The 25,024-nt window shown below is 47.9% G+C and overlaps 1 protein-coding gene across 1 annotated transcript in view; it reads left to right on the top strand.

The window, feature by feature from the left end:
- The window catches only part of LOC115459907 (A disintegrin and metalloproteinase with thrombospondin motifs 17-like), a 393,810-nt gene that overhangs the window by 276,235 nt on the left and 92,551 nt on the right, over positions 1–25,024 (top strand). The window contains exons 14-15 of the mRNA XM_030189734.1: positions 15,226–15,392; positions 20,385–20,512. Of these exons, the coding sequence (XP_030045594.1) occupies positions 15,226–15,392; positions 20,385–20,512 (295 nt within the window). The remainder of the gene's footprint in view (positions 1–15,225; positions 15,393–20,384; positions 20,513–25,024) is intronic.

The following is a 25,024-nucleotide window of genomic DNA, read 5'->3' as shown; positions in this document are numbered from 1 at the left end:
GGTTAAGTAGAGAATGGCTTTACACTTCCCCCATTAAAGACAAGTGTGCATTTGCAGAATTTAAAAGACTGACTGTATGGACATTTAATGCTTTTGTATCATCTTAAGAGGAGTTTTTTGAACTGATGATGTCTTCTTTAAGGTTGCACGGCATTTGCTACAAGCCGGTAACTGCCACTGAAGTTCTTTTCTCTTCATTTACAGTCTTATAAACAGTGATTGACAGATCTAAAGTGATTCTTTTTTGTTTAACTCACATTTTTTTTTGTTGTATTTGATAGCCACAATTTTGCTGATGTTATTTACAGAAGAGTGCATAAGTGCATATCTGGCTTGTACACCCACGTGTAGGCCACATTGTAAGCCATATTGAGCCTGCAAATAGGTGGGAAATGTGGGGTATAAATGTAACAAATAAATACATAATTGTGTGCACACAGACATGCATTTGCTGAGTGGAGGAATAGCCTAGTGCAGTGGTTTCCAAACCTGGTCCTGAAGGCATCCTAGCCAGTCAAGTTTTCAGGATACCCACAATGAACATTCATGAAAGAGATTTGCATGCACTGCCTCCACTGCATGCAAATCTATCTCATGAATATTCATTGTGGGTATCCTGAAAACCTGACTGGCTGGGGTGCCTTCAGAACCAGGTTTGGAAACCACTGGCCTAGTGGTTAGAGCACCAGCCTTGACATCCAGGAGTACCTGGTTCAAATCCCACTGCTGCTTCTTGTGATCTTGGGCAAGTCACTTAACCCTCCATTGCCTCAGGTACAAACTTAGATTGTGAGCCCTCCTGAGACAGAGAAATATCCAGAGTACCTGAATGTAACTCACCTTGAGCTACACTGAAAAAGGTGTGAGCAAAATCCAAATAAATTATTTGAGGTTCTGTTGCTACTATTTGAGATTCTACATGGAATGTTGCCAATGGAGGAGTGGCCTAGTGGTTAGAGCACTGGTCTTAGCATCCAGAGGTGGCCGGTTCAAATCCCACTGCTGCTCCTTGTGACCTTGGGCAAGTCACTTAACCCTCCATTGCCTCAGGTACAAACTTAGATTGTGAGACCTCCTGGGACAGAGAGATATCCAGAGTACCTGAATGTAACTCACCTTGAGCTACACTGAAAAAGGTGTGAGCAAAATCTAAATAAATAAATATTCTAAACATTTACATGTGTAACTGACACATAATTGTTAGCTCCAACTTTATAGAATTATCTGGTGAATGTCTTACGGGCAAGCCAAACCACCACGAGGGTGGAGGTACACAAATTCCTACGAAAAGTAGAATCTGAGGACAGGGGGAGTAGGAGGAATAGGCTCTTGTTCCTAACCTATGTCGCCTACTAGTGTTGTTCAAGAGCCTACTCCTCCTACTCCCCCTTTCCTCAGAATGTCTTACTGATTGGGTAACACTGTCTATATCGACCAATTGTGGCGCTCGCCTTGCTTTTCAGGTAGCAAGAAAGCAGCCTATTAGAAAGCAGGTGCTTCGTTGGCCGCTTTCTGATTCGCTGTTAATTGAATGGGAGTTGCATCTACACAGATGCTACTTTTCAGCAGTCTTTTCGCGATAAAATGCTACCGGGGACTGTAATACCACCTGCCAGGATGCAGGGCAGTAGAAGAACAAGCAGAGCTTATGGATTTTAACTAAGCACATACTTTACCCCTTCATTTTAAAGTGTGTGTTTACTTTACATACGGTCTGTGTCAGGGCTGGTGGTTGGGAGGCGGGGATAGTGCTGGGCAGACTTATACAGTCTGGGCCCTGAAAAAGAGAGGTACAAATCAAGGTAAGGTATACACAAAAAGTAGCACATATGAGTTCATCTTGTTGGGCAGACTGGATGGACCGTGCAGGTCTTTTTCTGCCATCATCTACTATGTTACATCTGCACAGCCACCAAGTACTTAGCACAGAGTCTGCAGGTATGTGGATGTTCAGGTCAGTTTGTGCAGGCTGTGAAAGCGTGTGCTCATATATTTGTTCGGATCCCTGCTAATGATTTATGGCTACATGTATTCTGAGCACTAATCATAGAGGCATCCTTCCTCCCCCTCCCCTCCCCCTCTAAAACGTGCTCTTCCTGACTAGTTTCTGTGTCCTTCTGCAGATGTTTTGTTGACTGTCGGGCCACGTTGGCAAGAGGATTTGTTTTTCTGTTATTACCAGAATGTATTTTCTTTGCCAGTTGACATTCGCTAGTTTTGCCTCACTTGCTTGGCTTGGCTCTCTGTCATTTAAAGTGGAAGAGCCGTCGGTCTTGTACTAACTTGGACGATCTGCTGTGTGATCTTGGGAAAGTAATTGTGATGCTGTTGGCTTTTAATGTTCTAACCTGTCCAACAAACCGACATCTGGCATATAAAAATGCAGCCTGGGATAGTGCAGCAAGCGGGAAAGAAGAGGCTTGGGTGACTCACCGAGTTCCACCGTAAGGCTGCAGATCCTCTGATTAGACCAAGATAAGACTCCTCCAAGGATGATGGTGGACTAGTGGCATAGTTCAGGAGAATCCGCCTAGGCGGGAAAACTCAAACACCCCATGAGAAAACACAAAAGTGTAAAGAAAAAGGGTGGGAGGTTGACCACGAATACCAAAGACTGGAGAGACGAATACTGTAGTAAAAAAGTTTATTGAGAAAAAGACTCGACACAAACGTTGTGTTTCAGCCGTTAGGCCTGCATCAGGAGTCTTTCTCTGGGACTCTCAGGAAAGGCCGGAGGTATTTCCCATAGTGAGCCCGATGGCTTTTCCTTTTATTATTATTATTTCTTTTGCTCTTCAACACTTCTCTGGCTGTTGTGGGTTGCAGTAAAACTTAGGAACCAAATGCTACTACTACTACTTATCACTTCTATAGCGCTACAAGGCATACGCAGCGCTGTACACCAGAGCTCACAATCTAAAAATGGAATGTTGCTAGTGGAATAGCAGCATTCCATGTAGAATCTCAACTAATAGCAACATTACTACATAGTAACATAGTAACATAGTAGATGACGGCAGAAAAAGACCTGCACGGTCCATCCAGTCTGCCCAACAAGATAACTCATATTTGCTGCTTTTTGTGTATACCTTACCTTGATTTGTACCTATGCTCTTCAGGGCACAGACCGTATAAGTCTGCCCCGCACTATCCCTGCCTCCCAACCACCAGCCCCGCCTCCCACCACCAGCTCTGGCACAGGCACAGACCGTATAAGTCTGCCCAGCACTATCCTCACCTCCCCAGCCCTGCCTCCCAACCCCGGCTCTGGCACAGACCGTACAAGTCTGTCCAGCACTATCCCCGCCTCCCAACCACCAGTCCCGCTTCCCACCACCGGCTCTGGCACAGACCGTATAAGTCTGCCCAGCCCTATCCCCGCCTCCCAACCTCCAGCCCCGCCTCCCGATCTTGACTAAGCTCCTGAGGATCCATTCCTTCGGCACAGGATTCCTTTATGCTTATCCCACGCATGTTTGAATTCCGTTACCGTTTTCATTTCCACCACCTCCCGCGGGAGGGCATTCCAACATCCACTACTCTCTCCGTGAAAAAATACTTCCTGACATTTTTCTTGAGTCTGCCCCCCTTCAATCTCATTTCATGTCCTCTCGTTCTACCACCTTCCCATCTCCGGAAAAAATTTGTTTGTGGATTAATACCTTTCAAATATTTGAACGTCTGTATCATATCACCCCTGTTTCTCCTTTCCTCCAGAGTATACATGTTTAGTTCAGCAAGTCTCTCCTCATACGTCTTGTAATGCAAATCCCATACCATTCTCATAGCTTTTCTTTGCACCGCTTCAATTCTTTTTACATCCTTAACAAGATACGGCCTCCAAAACTGAACACAATACTCCAGGTGGGGCCTCACCAACGACTTATACAGGGGCATCAACACCCCCTTTCTTCTGCTGGTCACACCTCTCTTTATACAGCCTAACAACCTTCTAGCTACTGCCACCGCCTTGTCACACTGTTTCATCGCCTTCAAATCCTCAGATACTATCACCCCAAGATCCCTCTCTCCGCCCGTACCTATCAGACTCTTCCACCTAACACATACATCTCCCGTGGATTTCTACTTCCTAAGTGCATCACTTTGCATTTCTTCGCATTGATTTTAATTGCCAAACCTTAGACCATTCTTCTAGCTTCCGTATGTCCTTTTTCATGTTTTCCACTCCCTCCGGGGTGTCCACTCTGTTACAGATCTTAGTATCATCCACAAATAGGCAAACTTTACCTTCTAACCCTTCAGCAATGTCACTCACAAATATATTGAACAGAATCGGCCCCAGCACCGATCCTTGAGGCACTCCACTACTTACCTTTCGCTCCTCCGAGCGAATTCCATTCACCACCACCCTCTGGCGTCTGTCCGTCAACCAGTTCCTAATCCAGTTCACCACTTCGGGTCCTATCTTCAGCCCCTCCAGTTTATTTAAGAGCCTCCTGTGAGGAACCGTGTCAAAAGCTTTGCTGAAATCTAAGTAGATTACGTCCATAGCTCGTCCCTGATTCAGTTCTCCTGTCACCCAATCAAAGAACTCAATGAGGTTCGTTTGGCACGATTTCCCTTTGGTAAAACCATGTTGTCTCGGATCTTGCAACTTATTGGCTTCCAGGAAATTCACTATCCTTTCCTTCAGCATGGCTTCCATTACTTTTCCAATAACTGAAGTGAGGCTTACCGGCCTGTAGTTTGCAGCTTCTTCCCTATCACCACTTTTGTGAAGTGGGACCACATCCGCCGATCTCCAATCCCTCGGAACCTCTCCCGTCTCCAAGGATTTATTAAACAAATCTTTAAGAGGACCCGCCAGAACCTCTCTGAGCTTCCTCAATATCCTAGGGTGGATCCCATCCGGCCCCATAGCTTTGTCCACCTTTAGCTTTTCAAGTTGTTCATACACACTCTCTTCCGTGAACGGTGCTCTATCCACTTCAATCTCATTTGTACTTTTTGCAGTCCATCGCGGTCCTTCTCCAGGATTTTCTTCTGTGAAAACAGAACAGAAGTATCTATTTAGCAAATTTGCTTTTTCTTCATCATTATCCACATAGCGGTTCGCAGTACCTTTTAGTCTCACAATTCCCTTTCTAGTCATTCTCCTTTCACTAATATACCTGAAGAAAATTTTGCCACCCCTCCTTACATTTCTAGCCATTTGTTCTTCCGTTTGCGCTTTCGCCAGTCGTATCTCTCTTTTGGCTTCTTTCAGTTTCATCCGGTATTCCTCCTCGTGTCCCTTTTCATGAGTTTTTTTGTATTTCTGGAACGCCAACTCTTTAGCCTTTATTTTCTCAGCCACTTGCTTGGAGAACCATATCGGTTTCCTTTTTCTCTTGCTTTTATTTACTTTCCTTACATAAAGGTTCGTGGCCCTATTTATAGCTTCTTACAGTCTGGACCACTGTCCTTCCACTTCTTGTATTTCCTCCCATCCCATCAGCTCCTTCCTCAGGTATTCCCCCATTTTACTAAAGTCAGCATGTTTGAAATCCAGGACTTTGAGTTTTGAGTGGCCACCCTCCTTTTCAGCCGTCATATCAAACCAAACCGTTTGATGGTCACTGCTGCCCAGGTGGGCACCCATTCGGACATTTGACACATTATCCCCATTTGTGAGTACCAGATCTAGCGTCGCTCCCTCCCTCGTGGGTTCTGACACCATTTGTCTGAGCAAAGCACTTTGAAAAGCATCCACGATCTCTCTACTTCTTTCCGATTCCGCAGACGGAACCTTCCAATCTACATCCGGCAGATTGAAATCTCCCAACAACAGCACCTCTCTTTTCTTCCCCAACTTTTGAATATCAGCGATCAGATCTTTATCTAGGTCCTTTAAATGTGTCGGAGGTCTGTAGACAACACCCACATGGACAGAGGTTTTATCCTTTCTTTTTAAGGTGATCCATATCGCTTCTTCCTTTCCCCAGTTCCCTGTCATTTCAGTCGCTGTGATATCATTTCTCACATACAGAGCTACTCCTCCACCTTTACGCCCCTCTCTATCCTTCCTAAAAAGATTAAATCCTGGTATGTTTACATCCCATTCATGGGAATCATTGAGCCATGTCTCTGTGATTGCAACTATGTCCAAGTCTGCCTCCAAGATTAGGGCATGAAGGTCCTGAACTTTATTGCTTAGACTGTGAGCATTTGTGGTCATCACTTTCCATCTACATTTCCAAGTATGTGTTTTGGTTTTAGTGATTTGGGGGTGTCTTTTCTCTTTGGGTACCTTCATATCTTTTTGTTCCACCTTCTTTGCTTTTTCTTTCTCTTCCGCCTCAGCTTTATTTTCAGGAGCATCACAGTGCTGTAGTGGAGCAAAGGAATTCTGTAGGGGCAAGACTTGTGAGGGCGGATGCTTCTGTGTCACATAACAAAGCCTGCCTGAGCCTACTGTGAACCATCTATTCTTAGGTGGTATTATCCTTTGAGGCAGTGGTGAGAATTTGGTATGATTATGTGCAGTATGATTTTGTGCAGTCCTAGAAGTTGCTTTAAGTGCATTAATAATCGCTCTCCCTGTCGGGGAATTGAACCCCGGTCTCCCGCGTGACAGGCGGGGATACTCACCACTACTACTACTACTTAACATTTCTAGAGCGCTACTAGGGTTACGCAGCGCTGTACAAAATAAACAAAGAAGGACGGTCCCTGCTCAAAGGAGCTTACAATCTAAAGAACGAAATGTCAAGTTGGGCAGTCTAGATTTCCTGGGTAGAGGTGTAGAGGTTAGGTGCCGAAGGCGACATTGAAGAGGTGGGCTTTAAGCAAAGATTTGAAGATGGGCAGGGAGGGGAAGAGGACTAGTGGCATAGCCAGGATTCATTGTTTGGTGGGGCCTGAACGTAGCACGGGTGGGCATTAGGAAGTGCAAATCTTAACACCACCTCCAGTTCTCTCCTTCACTAGCCCATGCCACTTGTGCTGATCCCATGGGCCATTGAGTGTAGTGGAACAGGTAGAGGTGAATTGCTTGTTTACTTTTTCCAAAAATATTAGGACTAGGGGCACATAATGAAGCTTCATAGTAACATAGTAAATGACAGCAGATAAACTCATTGTATGTGATACTTAAAATATATACCTGACCTTGATTTGTCCTTGCCATTTTCAGGACACAGACCGGTGTTGCCACCCACTCTCTGCTAAGCTTCTATGGATCCATTCCTTCTGAACAGGATTCATTTGTGTTTATCCCACGCATTTTTGAATTCCATTACTGTTATCATCTCTCCCACCTCCCGCGGGAGGACATTCCAAGTACCTACCACCTTCTCCGTGGAAAAATACTTCCTGACATTATTCCTGAGTCTCCCCCCTTCATCCTCTAAGTAGTAATCTACTAAGTAGTAAATTTAAAACAAACCGGAGAAAATATTTCTTCACTCAACGTGTAATTAAACTCTGGAATTTATGGCCAGAGAATGTGATAAAATCAGTTAGTTTATCAGGGTTTAAAAAAGTTTTGGATAATTTCCTAAAAGAAAGGTCTATAAGCTGTTATTAAGATGGACTTGGGAAAATCAACAACTTATGTCTAGGATATGCAGCATAAAATCTGTTTTACTGTTCTGGGATCTTGGCAGGTGCTTGTGACCTGGATTGGGCATTGTTGGAAACAGGATACTGGGCTTGATGGGCCTTCGGTCTGTCCCAGTATGGCAACGCTTAGGTTCCTATTCAGCTCATTTTCGAAAGAGAAGGGCGCCCATCTTTCAACACAAATTGGGAGATGGGCATCCTTCTCTCAGGGACAGCGCTGCGTAACCCTGCGTAACCCTGGCAGCGCTATAGAAATGCTAAGTAGTAGTAGTAGTAGGGGGCGCCCAAATCGGCATAATCGAAAGCCGATTTTGGGCGTCCCCAACTGCTTTCCATTGCCGGGACAGCCAAAGTTCCCTGGGGCGTGTCGGAAGGGTAGCGAAGGTGGGACAAGGGCGTGCCAGGGCGTGCTTAAGAGATGGGCGCCCTCAGCCAATAATGGAAAAAAGAAGGGCGTCCCTGGCGAGAATTTGGTCCACTTTATTTGGTCCCTTTTATTTCAGGTCCAAGTCACAAAAAAGTGCCCGAACTGACCAGATGACCACTGGAGGGAATCAGGGATCACCTCCCCTGACTCCCCCAGTGGTCACTAACCCTCTATCACCCTCAAAAAAACAACTTTAAATCTTTTTTTGCCAGCCTCAAATGTCATACTCAGGTCCATATATACAAAGCAGATCGTTGAAAAACCAAAATATGGACTTCTATCCTCAATGAAAAGTAAATCATATAATCTATTAAGCAAAATTAAAAACATCTTGTTTAAGTCATTAGAGAGGATAGATGTTTCAAGTTATCTTTTATTGATTACTAGTAAAAAAGGCCCGTTTCTGACACAAATGAAACGGGCGCTAGCAAGGTTTTTCTCGGAGTGTGTGTGTTTGGGAGAGTGTATGTGAGAGTGAGTGTTTGAGAGTCAGAGTGAAAGTGTGAGTCCAATCCATGCTCCTCTGTCACCTGGCCCCTCCATTCATCCCTATCCAGCAATTCCGCTGTCTCCCTGAGGCCTGCCCTGCAATCCATATGCATCCATGGCCATCTGTCCCCTCCATTCATCCCTATCCAGCAATTCCCCTCTCCATGAGTCCTGCCCTTCCAATCCATGCCCATCCATGCTCCTTTGTCACCTGACCCCTGCATTTTTCCCTATCCAGCATTTCCCCTCTCTGCCTGAGGCCTGCCCTGCAATCCATATCCATCCATGGCCATCTGTCCCCTCCATTCATCCCTATCCAGCAATTCCCCTCTCCCTGAGTCCTGCCCTTCCAATCCATGCTCCTCTTTCACCTGGCCCCTCCATTCATCCCTATCCAGCAATTCCCCTCTCTGCCTGAGGCCTGCCCTGCAATCCATATGCATCCATGCCCATCTGTGCCCTCCATTCATCCCTATCCAGCAATTCCCCTCTCCCTGTCCTGCCCTTCCAATCCATGCCCATCCATGCTCATCTGTCACCTGGCCCCTCCATTTTTCCCTATCCAGCATTTCCCCTCTCTGCCTGAGGCCTGCCCTGCAATCCATATCCATCCATGGCCATCTGTCCCCTCCATTCATCCCTATTCAGCAATTCCCGTCTCCCTGAGTCCTGCCCTTCCAATCCATGCCCATCCATGCTCATCTGTCACCTGGCCCCTCCATTTTTCCCTATCCAGCAATTGCCCTGTCTCCCTGAGGCCTGCCCTGCAATCCATATTCATCCATGCCCATCTGTCCCCTCTATTCATCCCTATCCAGCAATTTCCCTCTCTCCCTGAGTCCTGCCCTCCCAATCCATGGCCATCCATGCTCCTCTGTCCCCTGCCGCCTCCATTCATCCTTTTCCAGCAAGTCCCCTGTCTCCCTTCCATGACCCCCCCTTGCATCCATGCTCCTCTCTCTCCCATGTCCCAGCCTGGGCCGCCCTCTTCTTCCCCCCCCCCCCCTTCGCATCCATGGTGTCGTTTCTCCCCTGCCCTCCCGCTCCCATTGTTTTTCTTTTGTGGCCACCCTCTTCGCTCCCCCCAACATGGTTTTTATTTTTTTTTCTTGTTTTTAAATGTACCTCCGTGGCGGTTCCGGCAGCGAAGCGTCAGGGAAGGAGGCGGTGCTCCCGACGTCTAGGTTTCCCTTCGCTGTGTTCCGCCTTCTTTTGACGTCATCCTTGACGTCAGAAGAAGGCGGAACACAGCGAAGGGAAGGCTAGACGTTGAGAGCGCCGCCTCCTTCCCTGACGCTTCGCTGCCGAGCGTTGCGATTGGATGAGTGTCATTGCTCCGCCCTCGACGTCATCACGTTTGACGCGTGGGCGGGGCAGACACAATGCGATCTCACCCCCTTCACTTTTGGCTAACAGAGGCTTCATTCGAACGTTGGAGGTGCGTTTTATATAGAGAGATAACTTGTTGGGCAGAGTGGATGGACCGTGCAGGTCTTTTTCTGCCGTCATCTACTACGTTACTATGGGTTGTGTTCCAGAATAAATGAAAAATTCTTTGATTTTGTGTTTCTATTGTACTCATTTTTCACAATACACTGACAGCTTCATTTACTTGGGACAACGTAGAGGAGTCCTGATGTGTCCTCATGAACCAGAATCTACTATAATGTCATCTGGGCGCCAAGATTGCATTATAGAGTATGAGCATAACTCAGTGTTGGCGAACCTGAACTTAGGCGCCAGTGGTTATGCCAAGTCAATGGTAGTCATAACTATTGGCGCCCTGAAGTGTGCATATCATATAGTTTTCTGTAAGTTATGTGCTTATGTCGGAGGCACGCCTATGACCTGCCGCCCTCGCACTAAAGCGCTAAGCAATTTGGCGTGTGTTATAGAACAACTAGTAAAAAAGGCCCGTTTCTGACACAAATGAAACGGGCGCTAGCAAGGTTTTCCTCGGAGTGTGTATGTTTGGGAGAGTGTATGTGAGAGTGACTGTTTGAGAGTCAGAGTGAAAGTGTGAGTGTGTGTGTGTGAGAGAGAGAGTGAGTCTGGGTGTGAGTGTGTTTGTGAGAGAGTGTGTGTGTGAGAATGTGAGTGTGTGCAAGTGTGTATGTTAGACACAGTGTGAGAGAGAGTGTGTGTGTGTGGGCGAGAGAGAGAGTGTGTGTGAGACACAGATTCTCTGTGAGAGTGAGTGTATGAGACCAAGCGAGTGTGTGAGTGACTGTGTGGCACATAGAGTGTGAATGTGATACAGTGTGAGACAGAGTGTGTGAGAGTGAGAGTCAGAAAGACATTGTATATGAGAGAGTGTGAGCCCTGCCCTCCCAATCCATGCCCATCTGTCACCTGTCCCCTCCATTCATCCCTATCCAGCAATTCCCCTCTCTCCCTGAGCCCTGCCCTGCAATCCATATCCATCCATCCCCTCCATTCATCCCTATCCAGCAATTTCCCTCTCTCCCTGAGCCCTGCCCTGCAATCCATATCCATCCATGCCCATCTGTCCCCTCCATTCATCCCTATCCAGCAATTCCTCTCTCTCCCTGAGCTCTGCCCTCCCAATCCATGCCCATCCATGCTCCTCTGTCCCCTGCCCCCTCCATTCATCCCTTTCCAGCAATTCCCCTCTCTCCCTGAGCCCTGCCCTCCCAATCCATGCCCATCCATGCTCCTCTGTCACCTGCTCCCTCCATTCATCCCTATCCAGCAATTCCCCTCTCTCCCTGAGCCCTGCCCTGCAATCCATATCCATCCATCCCCTCCATTCATCCCTATCCAGCAATTTCCCTCTCTCCCTGAGCCCTGCCCTGCAATCCATATCCATCCATGCCCATCTGTCCCCTCCATTCATCCCTATCCAGCAATTCCTCTCTCTCCCTGAGCCCTGCCCTCCCAATCCATGCCCATCCATGCTCCTCTGTCCCCTGCCCCCTCCATTCATCCCTTTCCAGCAATTCCCCTCTCTCCCTGAGCCCTGCCCTCCCAATCCATGCCCATCCATGCTCCTCTGTCACCTGCTCCCTCCATTCATCCCTATCCAGCAATTCCCCTCTCTCCCTGAGCCCTGCCCTGCAATCCATATCCATCCATGCCCATCTGTCCCCTCCATTCATCCCTATCCAGCAATTCCTCTCTCTCCCTGAGCCCTGCCCTCCCAATCCATGCCCATCCATGCTCCTCTGTCCCCTGCCCCCTCCATTCATCCCTTTCCAGCAATTCCCCTCTCTCCCTGAGCCCTGCCCTCCCAATCCATGGCCATCCATTCTCCTCTGTCCCCTGCCGCCTCCATTCATCCTTTTCCAGCAAGTCCCCTCTCTCCCTTCCATGACCCCCCCCTCGCATCCATGCTTCTCTCTCTCCCATATCCCAGCCTGGCCCGCCCTCTTCTCCCCCCCTTCGCATCCATGCTCCCCCCCTTCGCATCCATGCTGTCGTTTCTCCCCTGCCCTCCCGCTCCCATTGTTCAACTTTACTGCCCATTCTCTTCTCTCTCCCCTATTTCTATTTTTTTTTTCTTCTTCTTTTTAAATTTACCTCCGTGGCGGTTCCGGCAGCGCAGCGTCAGGGAAGGAGGCGGCGCTCCCAACGTCTCCAGCCTTTCCTTCGCTGTGTTCCGCCTTCTTCTGACGTCAAGGATGACGTCAGAAGAAGGCGGAACACAGCGAAGGGAAGGCTGGAGACGTCGGGAGCGCCGCCTCCTTCCCTGACACTGCGCTGCCGAATTTGTTTGTTTTTGTTTCCGCCCTCGACGTCATGACGTTTGACGCGAGGGCGGGGCAGAGACGGCTGGGTGGCTTCACACCACGAACGCCACGAACCCTACAGCCAGAGCCAGGGAGTGACGTCAGATAGCTTCAGAACGTTGTCCTCATTAGAACGTTCACGGTGCGTTTTATTATATTAGAATTCCTAACACTTAGGTCTGTAAATGTCAACGCCAAAATCTAGGTGCTAAAAAGATTGGTGCACAGCTGGTATTTTGTAAAGGGGCCCAAGCTATATAGAAAACCAGCTTAGTGCACAGATCGCACCTAACTTCCTACGCCAGACTTATGCCTGATAGAAACAGATGTAAGTCCAGCTCCCAAAGCTAGATGTGGATCAGCCAAATTCTGTAACTTGGCACCTAAGTTTTGGGAACATCCATGCCCCTCCCATGCCCATAAGAAACGTTAGTTACCAAGTCATAGAATAGCGTACAGGGGAGGTCTGTGCGCAATTTCAATTAGGCACCAATTAAGTGGCCAATTGGTGCCCATGACCTCGTTAAGGGGCCCTTTTACAAAGCAGCAGTAAGCCCATTGTGAGCTTACCGTGCGGCAAACTGGAATTACCGCTGGTCCAATGCAGGCGCTGGTGGCATTTCCGGCACTAGTGGAAATACTTAGAAAAGTATTTCTGTAGGGGGTTACCACCAAGTTAGTACGGGAGCCCTTACCGGCACCTCAATGGGAGGTGGTAAGTCCTCCCCACCCCCACCCCCCCCACACACACACACACACCCGGTTTGGCCATTTGTAAATGCAATCTTTCCGCTTGGCCATTTCGTTTTTTTGCCTCTTTTACCCACTGCAGTAAAAAGGGCCTCAGCAGTTGGCAAAAACGGCTGCCCCTTTTACCACAGCTTAGTAAAGGGACCTCTAAGTTTATTTATTAAGATTTGGATAACTTCCTAAAAGAAAAGTCCATAAGCCATTATTAGGATGAAAATCCACTGCTTATTTCTGGGATAAGCAGCATAAAATGTTTTGTACTGTTTTGGGATCTTGCCAGGTACTTGTGACCTGGATTGGCCACTGTTGGAAACAGGATGCTGGGCTTGATGGACCTTTGGTCTGTCCCAGTATGGCAATATTTATGTACTTATGTGCTAGGGATTCTGAATGGAATCATGCTACTCTTTGGGGTTCCACGTGGAATGTTGCTACACTTTGAAATTCTGCATGGAATCTTGTTAGTCTTTAGAATTCTAGAATCTTGCTCTTCTTTGGAGTTTTACGTGGAATGTTGCTACTATTGGGTACTTGTGACCTGGATTGGCCACTGTTGTAAACAGGATGCTGGGCTTGATGGACCTTTGGTTTGTCCCAGTATGGCAATACGTCTGTACTTATAATTTATTCATCCATTCAAAGAAATGTAGTAGGTTGGTGAGGCAAGGTTTCCCTTGACTAAATCCATGTTGGCTTTGTCTCATTAAATCCATGCTTATGTACATGCTCTGTAAATACTAAGGAAACTTGGATTCTTTATTGAAAGTCCGAACACAGTCCATGTTTTGACATAATTGTCTGTGTCAGGGGTCAATCATTAAAATCCGCTCAGTAAATAAAGACTATCCAATGCATTGAAAGCAAGTAATGGTGATTCACAAGTCTTTCTCTTTGATATACAGTGCTTTCTGCATCAAATCCCTCTACACAGACTCCTGAGGCAGGCGCTTGTCACTGAAACACGGTTCCGTGTCGAGTCTGTAAAATAAAACTCTGTGTATAAAGAACTCTTGACTCCCGCATGTTCCTGGAGTGCCATTTCTTCACCCTATTCTCCCACGATTGTTCCTGCTACTTTCATAGGTGTTGGTGTTCCTCCACTTCTGTGGCCAACTTCCAGGTTTTCAGGAAATCCATAATGAATGTACATGAGATAAGGCATTAAAGATCTATCTCCATGGTATGCAAATTTATCTCATGCATGTGGGTTTCCTGAAAACCTGACTAGCTAGGTGTGTTCCCTGAGGGCTGGGTTGAGAACCCCTGCTTTGTGGAATGGGCTTCTAGCAGGCACCCTCTGGACACCTATTTATAGACCTCTAACAGCTTCAGGACCATGGGCGTAGCTACGGGGGGCCATGCTGCAAATTTCATCCGGGCCCCTGGTTTGGCTGGCAGGGGTCCCCAACCCCTGCCAACCGAGCCTTCTTCAGCGCGGTCTCCGGCGCAGCCGCGTTCGCTGCCTGCCCCCTGTCTTCGTGCTCCTCCTGTGCACACTGATGCTCAGCGTTTGCTGCCTGCCCCCTGCTCTTCTTTCTTCTTGCTCCTCCTTATGTACGCTGATGCTGAGCGTCAGCATGCACCGGAGGCGCAAGAAGAAAGAAGAGCAGGGGGCAGGCAGCGAACGTGGCTGTGCTGGAGACCGCGCTGAAGAAGGCTTCGGCTGGCGGGGGTTGGGGACTCCCGCCAGCAAAGGTATTTGTTTGTGAGGGGGCGAGGCGGTGGGGGGGGGGGCAAGGAGGCGTGGTGAAGCGTGGGGGGGGGCGGGGCGGCACTCAAAATGTGCCCACAACCTCGGGCTCTGGCCCCCTCCCACCTTTCAGGACGGAATGATTTCCGGACTCAGGACAGCAGGAACCTCTCTTTCCTTGTCCTTGCACATCTGTTCTAAAACGATTGACTGTATTGAAACTTAAATTGCACTCATTGGCTTAATGCACAAATTCACGTCACAGTTCAGGTAAAGGTTTTGAAGCCAGGCTCATAGTCTTAAATTGTGAATGTTACGCTATATTTCTGGACCTGCAGAGCCCGAATCCCTTCCCCCCCCCCCCCCCTCTTTATATGGCACACCTGCTCGAGATAATTCCAGCACCTTCCACCTGCATTCCTTAAGCAAAAGAATGTAACTAGAGGGGGTGTACGTGGATTAAGTCATGCTTTTTCTCTAAGGCAAACTTCGCTCTGTCATTGAATAGGTTCATAAATGTCTCCAGATAATGATCACTCTGCCTTTCTTTTTGGTAGCCCTGGGCCAGGAGGAAGAAATTGCCTGGGCATGAGTGTGGAACATTCAGTTTGTGAGAATCCCCCCTGCCCAAAGGGAGTGGCAAGCTTCCGGGACCACCAGTGCCAGACGCATGAAAGGAACGCCAGCAAGAAGAGAAGCCTAATGACAGCTGTCGCCATCGATGGTAAGCCAAAGCGATAAATAAAGAAAAATAAAATGAATGCAAAATAGGGAAAAATTGTAAACAAGAAAGAAACCTGAATAGACCCCACAAAGCAAAACCTCCCTGGTATGACTCCTGTGGGTGCGTGCCACCGTGGCACTGTTTCAGTGGCTGAAGAGGGAGCAAAGCAGGAGTGTGGAGCTCACAGACAGGTCCCCTGGTACAGGCCTGGCCCGAGGGAGACTACAGGATTGGAGTCCAGGCAAGACATCAGGGAGCCTGCTGGCAGTGCTGCTGCTGTGACCATTCTGCTCAGCTAGGCTGTTGGGGGGGGGGGGCATGAAAAGGGAAAAGCAGCTGCTATCCTTCTGCACCTCCTTCCTGCTGGCCTTAAAATCAACTGCTCAGATAACTGATCTTACTTTGTATTGCTGTTCCCCTGATCACTCTGGTATATTTAAAGCATGAATACATCACAGGTAACTGAAGATCAGATCATCCTCAGACACTCATTCAGGCAACAGACTGATATGTGTAAAGCATGAATACAGCACTGACAGCTGAAGAGCAGATCTTCCTTGGAGCCCCATGCAGGCACCAGACTGACATGTATAAAGCATGAATACAGCACTGACAGCTGAAGAGCAGATCTTCCTCAGACACTCATTCAGGCACCACACTGATATATGTATAAAGCATGAATACAGCACTGACAGGTGAAGAGCAGATCTTCCTCAGAGCCCCATGCAGGCACCAGACATGTGTAAAGCATGAATACAGCACTGACAGCTGAAGAGCAGATCTTCCTCGGAGCCCCATGCAGGCACCAGACTGATATGTGTAAAGCATGAATACAGCACTGACAGCTGAAGAGCAGATCTTCCTCGGAGCCCCATGCAGGCACCAGACTGACATGTGTAAGGCATGAATATAGCACTGACAGCTGAAGAGCAGATCTTCCTCGGAGCCCCATGCAGGCACCAGACTGGCATGTGTAAAGCATGAATACAGCACTGACAGCTGAAGAGCAGATCTTCCTCGGAGCCCCATGCAGGCACCAGACTGGCATGTGTAAAGCATGAATACAGCACTGACAGCTGAAGAGCAGATCTTCCTCGGAGCCCCATGCAGGCACCAGACTGACATGTGTAAAGCATGAATACAGCATTGACAGCTGTAAAGCACATCTTTGGGAAGAGAATTTAAATGCAGAGACCATGGTTTAATAAAAGGTGAACACCTTTTATTGTTAAAGTAGTGTATTTTTTCTGCGATGTGTTTACTGCGGGGCGAATTTTAATCGCGATTAAAGGTATGTTATTTACTTTTGTTCCCACTGCAGCTCCTTGTGTCTCTGGCCAGGTCACTTAAGGGTCCTTTTACTAAGTGGTCTGCAGTAGTGCGAGCAAATCTTTTATGCGCATGCTGGGCCATTTATGACTGCGTCTAGGAAAAAGGGCCTTTTTTAAGGGGCTGGAAATAGACGTGCGCTAAAATTGAAACCAGCGCATGCCCATTTTTGGCCAGTGAACTTTCTGCCACCCATTCACCTAGCAGTAAGGTCTCACACGCTACCTGTATGGTAAGCATGCAGCGCACACCAACTGCTGTTTACCGCCGGGTAAGCGGTCCACAGAAGAAAATAGAAAATTATTTTCTACCCGCGGGATTCGGCACACTATTATTATTATTAGCATTTGTATAGCGCTACCAGACGCACGCAGCGCTGAACACCTGACACAAAGAAAGACAGTCCCTGCTCAAAAGAGCTTACAATCTAAATAATACAGACAGACAAGACAGTTACGGGTGAGGGAAGTAATGGGTGAGAAGGAAGGAAGGAACAAGGGGAGGGCAATTGTGGCTAGGAGCCAAAAGCAGCAGTGAAAAGGTGGGTTTTCAGCATAGATTTGAAAACAGGTAGAGATGGAGCTAGACGTATAGGCTCAGGAAGTTTATTCCAGGCATAAGGTGCCACGAGAGAAAAGGAACGAAGCCTGGAGTTAGCAGTGGAGGAGAAGGGGGACAACAAGAGAGATTTGTCCAGTGAGCGGAGGTCACGGGGAGGAATTCAGAATTACCGCCCGGCTCACGCACTAGCCAGGTGGTAGTGCCGATTTGATGCATGCTGTACTCGTGTAGGCCCTCCCACGCCTTTGTAAAAGGGCCTCTTAACTCTTCAGAGTCACAAGGAGCTGCAGTTGGAACAAAAATAAATAAATAACGTATCTTGAATTGTGCGATTAATTGCATGATTACTCATGATTACACATTTTAATCAAAATGCAGCCTTAAATAAATTAAAGAATAAAAAGGTAACGAAAAGATAAGAAATACAAATTGACAAATTACAGATTAAAGAATGTAAAACAGATTAACTATAAACAGCCTTACAGTTTTCACACCCTACTTCAGAAACGCAGCCTTAGTTTACATTAATATTTACCCAGTCAATATCGGGGTAATTGAAATTATCATTGCATTGCCCAGTTTGTTTGCGTCCCTAATTTCCTTTAACATTTCCGCATCCTTCTGTTCATCCTGGCCAGGCGGACTGTAGTACACTCCTATCACTATCCTTTTCCCCTTTACACATGGAATTTCAATCCACAGTGATTCCAAGAAGTGTTTTGTTTCCTGCAGAATTTTCAATCTATTTGATTCAAGGCCCTCCTTAACATACAGTGCTACCCCTCCACCAATTCGATCCACCCTATTACTACGAGATCATTTGTACCCCGGTATGACAGTGTCCCACTGGTTAGCCTCCTTCCACCAGGTCTCAGAGATGCCTATTATATCTAATTTTTCATTTAGTGCAATATATTCTGGTTGGGAGGCGGGGCTAGTGCTGGGCAGACTTATACGGTCTGTGCCAGAGCTGGTGGTGGGAGGCGGGGCTGGTGGTTGGGAAGTGGGGATAGTGCTGGGCAGACTTATACGGTCTGTGCTGGGGCTGGTGGTTGGGAGGCGGGGCTAGTGCTGGGCAGACTTATATGGTCTGTGCTGGGGCTGGTGGTTGGGAGGCAGGGCTAGTGCTGGGCAGACTTATATGGTCTGTGCCGGGGCTGGTGGTTGGGCGGCGGGGATAGTGCTGGGCAGACTTATACGGTCTGTGCCAGAGCCGGTGGTGGGAGGCAGGGATAGTGCTGGGCAGACTTATACGGTCTGTGCCAGAGCTGGTGGTGGGAGGCGGGACTGGTAGTTGGGAGGCGAGGATAGTGCTGGGCAGACTTATACAGTCTGTGCCAGAGCTGGTGGTTGGGAGGTGGGGATAGTGCTGGGCAGACTTATAGGGTCTGTGCGCTGAAGAGGACAGTACAAATAAAAAAGTAGCACATATGAATTTATCTTCTTGGGCAGACTGGATGGACCGTGCAGGTCTTTTTCTGTCGTCATCTACTATGTTTACTATGTTTTACTATTCTAACTCTCCCATCTTATTTCTTAGGCCCCTGGCATTTGCATATAGACATTTCAAAGTATGTTTGTTGTCCTATTTACATGATGCTTAGTACTTGACAGTATTAATTTGTAATCTTTTCTCTTGCTGCAGTATTAAGGATATTAGCCTAATATAAAAGTGTCTTTTAGTTTATATAGTATATATTGTATGATTTATTTAGTGTTTCCTTCTTAGATGGTAATGAAATGTATTTAAAACTCTGTAAGAGCACTCCTTGCTTGTTACCCTAATTACAATAACTGACTATAAATGAAGAGTTGCCTGGTGGGGGGGGGGGGACGGGAAGACTAAACTAGGTCCTGCTGTTAATGCTGTGGTGCAAAGTTTTTAAAACTGAGTGGAAAACACTATGGAGGTTAGTTAATAAAATTTGCTTTTTATATTTTTATTTTGCCTAACACTAACCTACAAGTCCTCCTTTAAATCCCAATCTTTAAATTCCCAAAGCACAAAGCAAAATAGCATTCACTTACCAGAGAAATGTCCTCTTCTCTCGGAACTTCTCAGAATGCGACCATCTCTGGAAAAAGGTGACTGAACTTTCCAGAAACCAAAAAAAAAAGAGGTTTTAATGAATTCTGTTAAGAGTAAAGAATTTGTAATACAACGGGCCAAACCCTATCTTCAGTGTTGCCAGGTGGGCGGTTTTACCGCCCAATTGGGCGGTTTTCCGCGACCCGCCGCGGGAAATTTTTGCCCGCGGCGGGTTGCGGTTTTTTGGGCTGTTTTTGGCCTTCAGGGCGGTTTTTTCGGCCGCGGGGGGGCGGGGTTAGTGACGTTTTTGGGTGGGGTTAATGACGTTTTGGGCGGGGTTAGTGACGTGGGAGGCGGGGCCGATGACGTGGGAGGCGGGGCCGATGACGTGGGAGGCGGGGCCGATGACGGGGAGGCGGGGCGGATGATGTGGAGGCGGGGCCGATGACGTGGGAGGCGGGGCCGATGACGTGGGAGGCGGGGCCGGTGACGGCGGGGGCGGGGTTGATGACAGCGGGGGCGGGGTTGATGATGCGGGGGTGGGGGTGTCAGGGGCGGGGTTTGTGTTTGGGCGGGTTTTGGGCTGTTTTTTGGGCTCCATCGGGCTGGAAAAAAATTTTCCACCTGGCAACCCTGCCTATCTTTTTATGTGAAAAAATAAAAAAGTTACAGAAGTTCAAACATGTAACTTTTGCAGGCTGCTTATGGCCCCATGATTGGCCATTCTCAACTGTCTGGTTCTGCTATTTTAGTCACCTTTTGCCAGAGACACCGTAATACCTGGCACTCTATAATTTCATAAAAGAAAGCAGGTGCCTAATTTCCATTATAGAGTTGACTCACCCGGTTATAGAATTCTACCCCTCCCCCAAGATGGTAATTCTGTAAACAGTGGCCTGTGGGAGCCTGTTGTGCAAAGGCAAGTGAGCCTCACCACAGTGATCGATTTGCCTCCAGTGTGTTTTCTTTTCTGTACCCTTTGCATTTCCTAGCAGAGGTCTTGCGGTCTCTCTCCCTTCTATAAAGTCTCGCACTTCTGCTTGCTCTCCATGGCATTTTATTGCTTTTTTCAGATAAACCTTGTGAGCTGTTCTGCACTCCCATAGGGAAGGAAGCCCCTGTTCTGGTGTCGGACAGGGTGCTGGACGGCACATCGTGTGGCCCTTATGAGATGGACCTCTGTGTACACGGCATGTGCCAGGTGCAGTAAAATTCAGTGTTCTTTAAGCACATTCCTACTTTTGCTCCACTTAGGGCTCAGGCCCACCCAACAGTAGCACACATTTTGCGGTAGCTGGTGGGGATTCCAAGCTCCACTAGCTGAAGACTTCCCCCCGATGGTAACGAAAACGCTACTCTCCACGATACTGGTACCTGTGCATAGGACCGCCGAGAGACTGAACCGGGCCTGGGGCAGGGCTGCTGCCACCGGGCCTGAAGCAGGGCTGCCCCCCCCCCCCCCCCCCCCAGTTCGCTGCAGCCCCCCCTCCAGATCACTGCTGCGAAATACCTTATTGGCTGGCGGGGATCCTGAGGCCCCGCCAGCAGAACACATCTTCCAGTGCTGCTCTTCTGCCAATTGCCTGCCCCTGCGGCTGCTTTTTCTCTCAGAGCATGCTCGGTGTCAAAACCGAGTATGCGCCCTGAGAGGAAAAGGCGCCACTCAGCTGGCCAGAAGAGCAGTGCTGGAGTTGCTCCTCCGGGTTCTCCCCCAGCCTCCAAGGGAGGGCTTGCCTGCAGCACCAGAGTTTTCTCTCTCTTGCTCTTGTCGGGATGTGATCACTTGGATCCCAGCAGGAGCAAGAGAGAGAGACCCTGGCGCTGGGCCACCCTTGGACGCCTGGACCCAAGGAATTTTGCCCCCCTCCCCGCCCCCCTCTCGGCGACCCTGCCTGCATGTGCTCAGTTTTCATCGCATGCCTGCTGCAGACTGCCAAGGTGGAAAGAAGCGTTTTCCCACCAGCTGAGATTTTTTTTTGGTCGGGGAGGGGGGAAAACACTTGGTGCCCACCCACTTCTTGCCTAGGCCCACCCAAATCTGTTTTCTGGCTACGGCCCTGGGTCGAATGTATGTGTGTCTCACTGTGATGATTGACTGACAAGCCAGATTCTGTAGCACAGGTTGGTCATGGAGAAGTGACGATAGGTCTGAGGTTTGTGACTGTTTTACAGTAAGATTTTCCTCATGATGAGGAGAGTTGTAAAATCTGCATGTACGATTGATAATTCACATAAATGATGCAAGATAAACTCATAAAGATTAATGAATATTTTTAATCAGAAGCCTTAGGAAATGAGACTAAAGGCCCTGAATATGTACCTAAGAGGACAGGAGAGATAGGAGGATATGAGAGACATTTCAATTATTGCTGTCGATTAATCGCACAATTAACTTGAAAATTTTAATGGTGATTGCAATTAATGCGTGATTAATGCACAAATGTCAACAGCAATTAAAAAGATAAACGCATTAATGCATACAGCCGTGTAGTACTCGTCATTTTTTAAAATACTGACTGCCACAGGCTGTATTAAGCATTCACTCCCTCCCTGAACAAACCACAAATGCATTCATCTCCCTCCTGAAAGGTCTCCCCAAAAACTCCCAAAGACCCTCCCCCTGACTCCAAAGAGCATCCACCCCCTTCTGACCCGTCCCTCCCATAGCCCCCCCCCCCAGGCTAATTGTTCCATGACATTACCACTAGAATTCATGGCCGCCATTTTTAACCCAGAGCACCACAGGCAGCAGCAACTGAGGATTGCTGTTGCCCGCTGTACTTTAGACCACCAGACATCTTTCAGGTAGGTTCTCAAACTTTTTCATGGGGGGATCCTTAGGGAAATGGATGTACTGGAGGGTGTCTTGGGAGATATTCTTCTGGAAAGCTTTAGGAGGAGAATGAATGCTCTGGGGGGATTCAGAAGGAGGGTGCATACTCTGGAGGGGGACTTTGAGAGGAGGGTACATGCTCTTGGGGGTTCTTTGGGAGGGATGGATGCCCTTGGTGAGGAACGTTAGGAGAAAGGATGCTCTTGGGGGATTTGAGAGGAGGATGGAGGCTCTGGGGTGCTTCAGGGTAGATAATCTTGGAGTGGTATTCTGAAGGGAGTGAATATTCTGGGGGCTTCAGGATAGGGTGAATGCTCTGGGGGGTCTTTGGGAGGACAATAGATGCTGAAGGGGATCTTTGGAGGGGGGCAGATGCTCTGGAGGGCTTCAGAAGGAGGGTGAATGCTCTTGGGGGGGGGGCATCAGGAAGAGGATAGATGCTCCTGGAGGAGGTGTTTAGGACCATAATTAAAAATGCAATGAATTGTGATTAAACATTTTTAACTGACCAATTAAATCATGATATCAAAATTTTGATTGCGCAACAGCTATAAGTTAAATATCTGAAAAGTATATATAGTGCACAAGAAACAAACATTTTTCATCAAAAAGAATATTCTAGAACAGTGGTTTTCAACCCAGTTCTCAGAACAAAGCCAGCTAGCTGGTTTTCGGGCTATTTACAATGAATATGCGTGAGATATGTTTGCTTGTACTGCCCTCCATTATATGCAAACCTGTCTCATATGTATTCATTGTACACATCCTGACAAAAAGTTTGGCTGAATGTGTCCCAAGGGTTGAATTGACAACCCCTGTTCTAGAAGATGAGGAGGTATGAAGCACAGAAGGAGTAGGGACAACCTCACAAAATATTTCTTTAAAGGAAGTGTGGTGGGTGTATGTAATGGCCCAAAGGAGGCAGTAGGGAAGCTTAGAACAAGCACAGAGGATCCCTGCATACAAAGAAGTGAGGAAAATTCCAGAGTCCTTCTAACAGTCTGTGACTATGCATCAGGACTGAAACTGGGCAGATCACCTGCGCCTGATGGTCTTTATCAGCTGACTTTTTCTGGGGGGGGGGGGGGGGGTTAACTCATTTACCATAATCGTGATAAAAAGCAGGAAATTGCTTTATGAAAATATTGTATAGAGTCCCCAAAGATCTTCCTGGCTTGAATTTGTCTTTAGAGATATAACTTCTATTTTATTAAACTTTTCAAAACATGAAGTACAGACAGGATGGTGCATAAAGTTTTGTATATGCACCAAACCCAATGAAATAAAACAGAGAAATTACATCTAATCCACAGAACTGACTAACCTCTGCTCCCCTTAATCGTGCCCCAGACACACCCCAGAGGAAACAACCTATATAATCAGTTCTAGGAATGAATTGCAGTTCTCCTTGCTCTGTGAGGCAAAGAGTCCACATGTGTCCCCAAATTTTCCAGAACAAGTCCCAGCTATTCAGCTTCCTAGTTCTGGTTCAGATTTTCTCCATTTCCATCAAATTAGGCAAAGCATTCAATGAAAGATGGTGGAGTCTCCTCTTTCCAGTATGTCAAGATAGATTTTTATTTCTGCCCCTACGTGGAGGGCTTCAGACAGGAAGCTCTTTGTCCATTTACTAGTTCAACATAGGAATTTGCCATACTGGGTCAGACCGATGGTCCATCTAGGCCAGTATCCTGCTTCCAACAGTGGCCAGTCCAGGTCACAAGTACCTGGCAGAAACCCAAATAATAGCAAGGTTTCATTCTACTGACTCCAGGGATAAGCAGTAGCTTTTCCCTGATCTGTCTTAATAGCAGTTTATGGACGTTTCCTTTAGGAATTTGTCCAAACCTTTTTAAAACCCAGATACACTAAGTGCTGTTACCACATCCTCTGGCATTGAGTTCCAGAGCTTAACTACTCGTTGAATAAAAAATATTTTCTCTTTACCATATAAATTCATGAAATGTCCGTAGTCTTTGTACTTTTGAAAGCGTAAACAATCAAGAACGTGGTGGGAGGCGGGGCTGGTGGTTGGGAGGCGGGATAATGCTGGCCAGACTTATACGGTCTGTGCCAGAGCCGGTGGTGGGTGGCGGGGCGGGTGGTTGGGAGGTGGGGATAGTGCTGGCAGACTATACGGTCTGTGCCAGAGCCGTTGGTGGGAGGCGAGACTGGTGGTTTGGAGGCGGGGATAGTGCTGGGCAGACTTATTACGGTCTGTGCCAGAGCGGTGGTGGGTGGCGGGGCGGGTGGTTGGGAGGTGGGGATAGTGACTGGGCAGACTTATACGGTCTGTGCCAGAGCCGGTGTGGGGAGGCGGGACTGGTGGTTTGGAGGCGGGGATAGTGCTGGGCAGACTATACGGTCTGTGCCAGAGCCGGTGGTGGGTGGCGGGGCGGGTGGTTGGGAGGTGAGGATAGTGCTGGGCAGACTTATACGGTCTGTGCCAGAGCCGGTGGTGGAGGCGGGACTGGTGGTTTGGAGGCGGGGATAGTGCTGGGCAGACTTATACGGTCTGTGCCAGAGCCGGTGGTGGGTGGCGGGGCGGGTGGTTGGGAGGTGAGGATAGTGCTGGGCAGACTTATACGGTCTGTGCCAGAGCCGGTGGTGGGAGGCGGGACTGGTGGTTGGGAGGCAGGGATAGTGCTGGGCAGACTTATACGGTCTGTGCCCTGAAAAAGGACAGGTACAAATCAAGGTAGGGTATACTCAAAAAGTAGCACATGTGAGTTTATCTTGTTGGGCAGACTGGATGGACCGTACAGGTCTTTTTCTGCCGTCATCTACTATGTTACTATGTATGTTACCTATTCCACTCCACCGAGTATTTGTAGACCTCTCTTTTTTTTTTGAGGATACAGCAACCAGAATTACACATAG

Source organism: Microcaecilia unicolor, chromosome 1 (genome assembly GCF_901765095.1).
Source record: "Microcaecilia unicolor chromosome 1, aMicUni1.1, whole genome shotgun sequence".
Classification (NCBI taxonomy): domain Eukaryota; kingdom Metazoa; phylum Chordata; class Amphibia; order Gymnophiona; family Siphonopidae; genus Microcaecilia; species Microcaecilia unicolor.
Note: the sequence above shows the minus strand (reverse complement) of the source record. Positions and strands in the feature narration are given on the sequence as shown.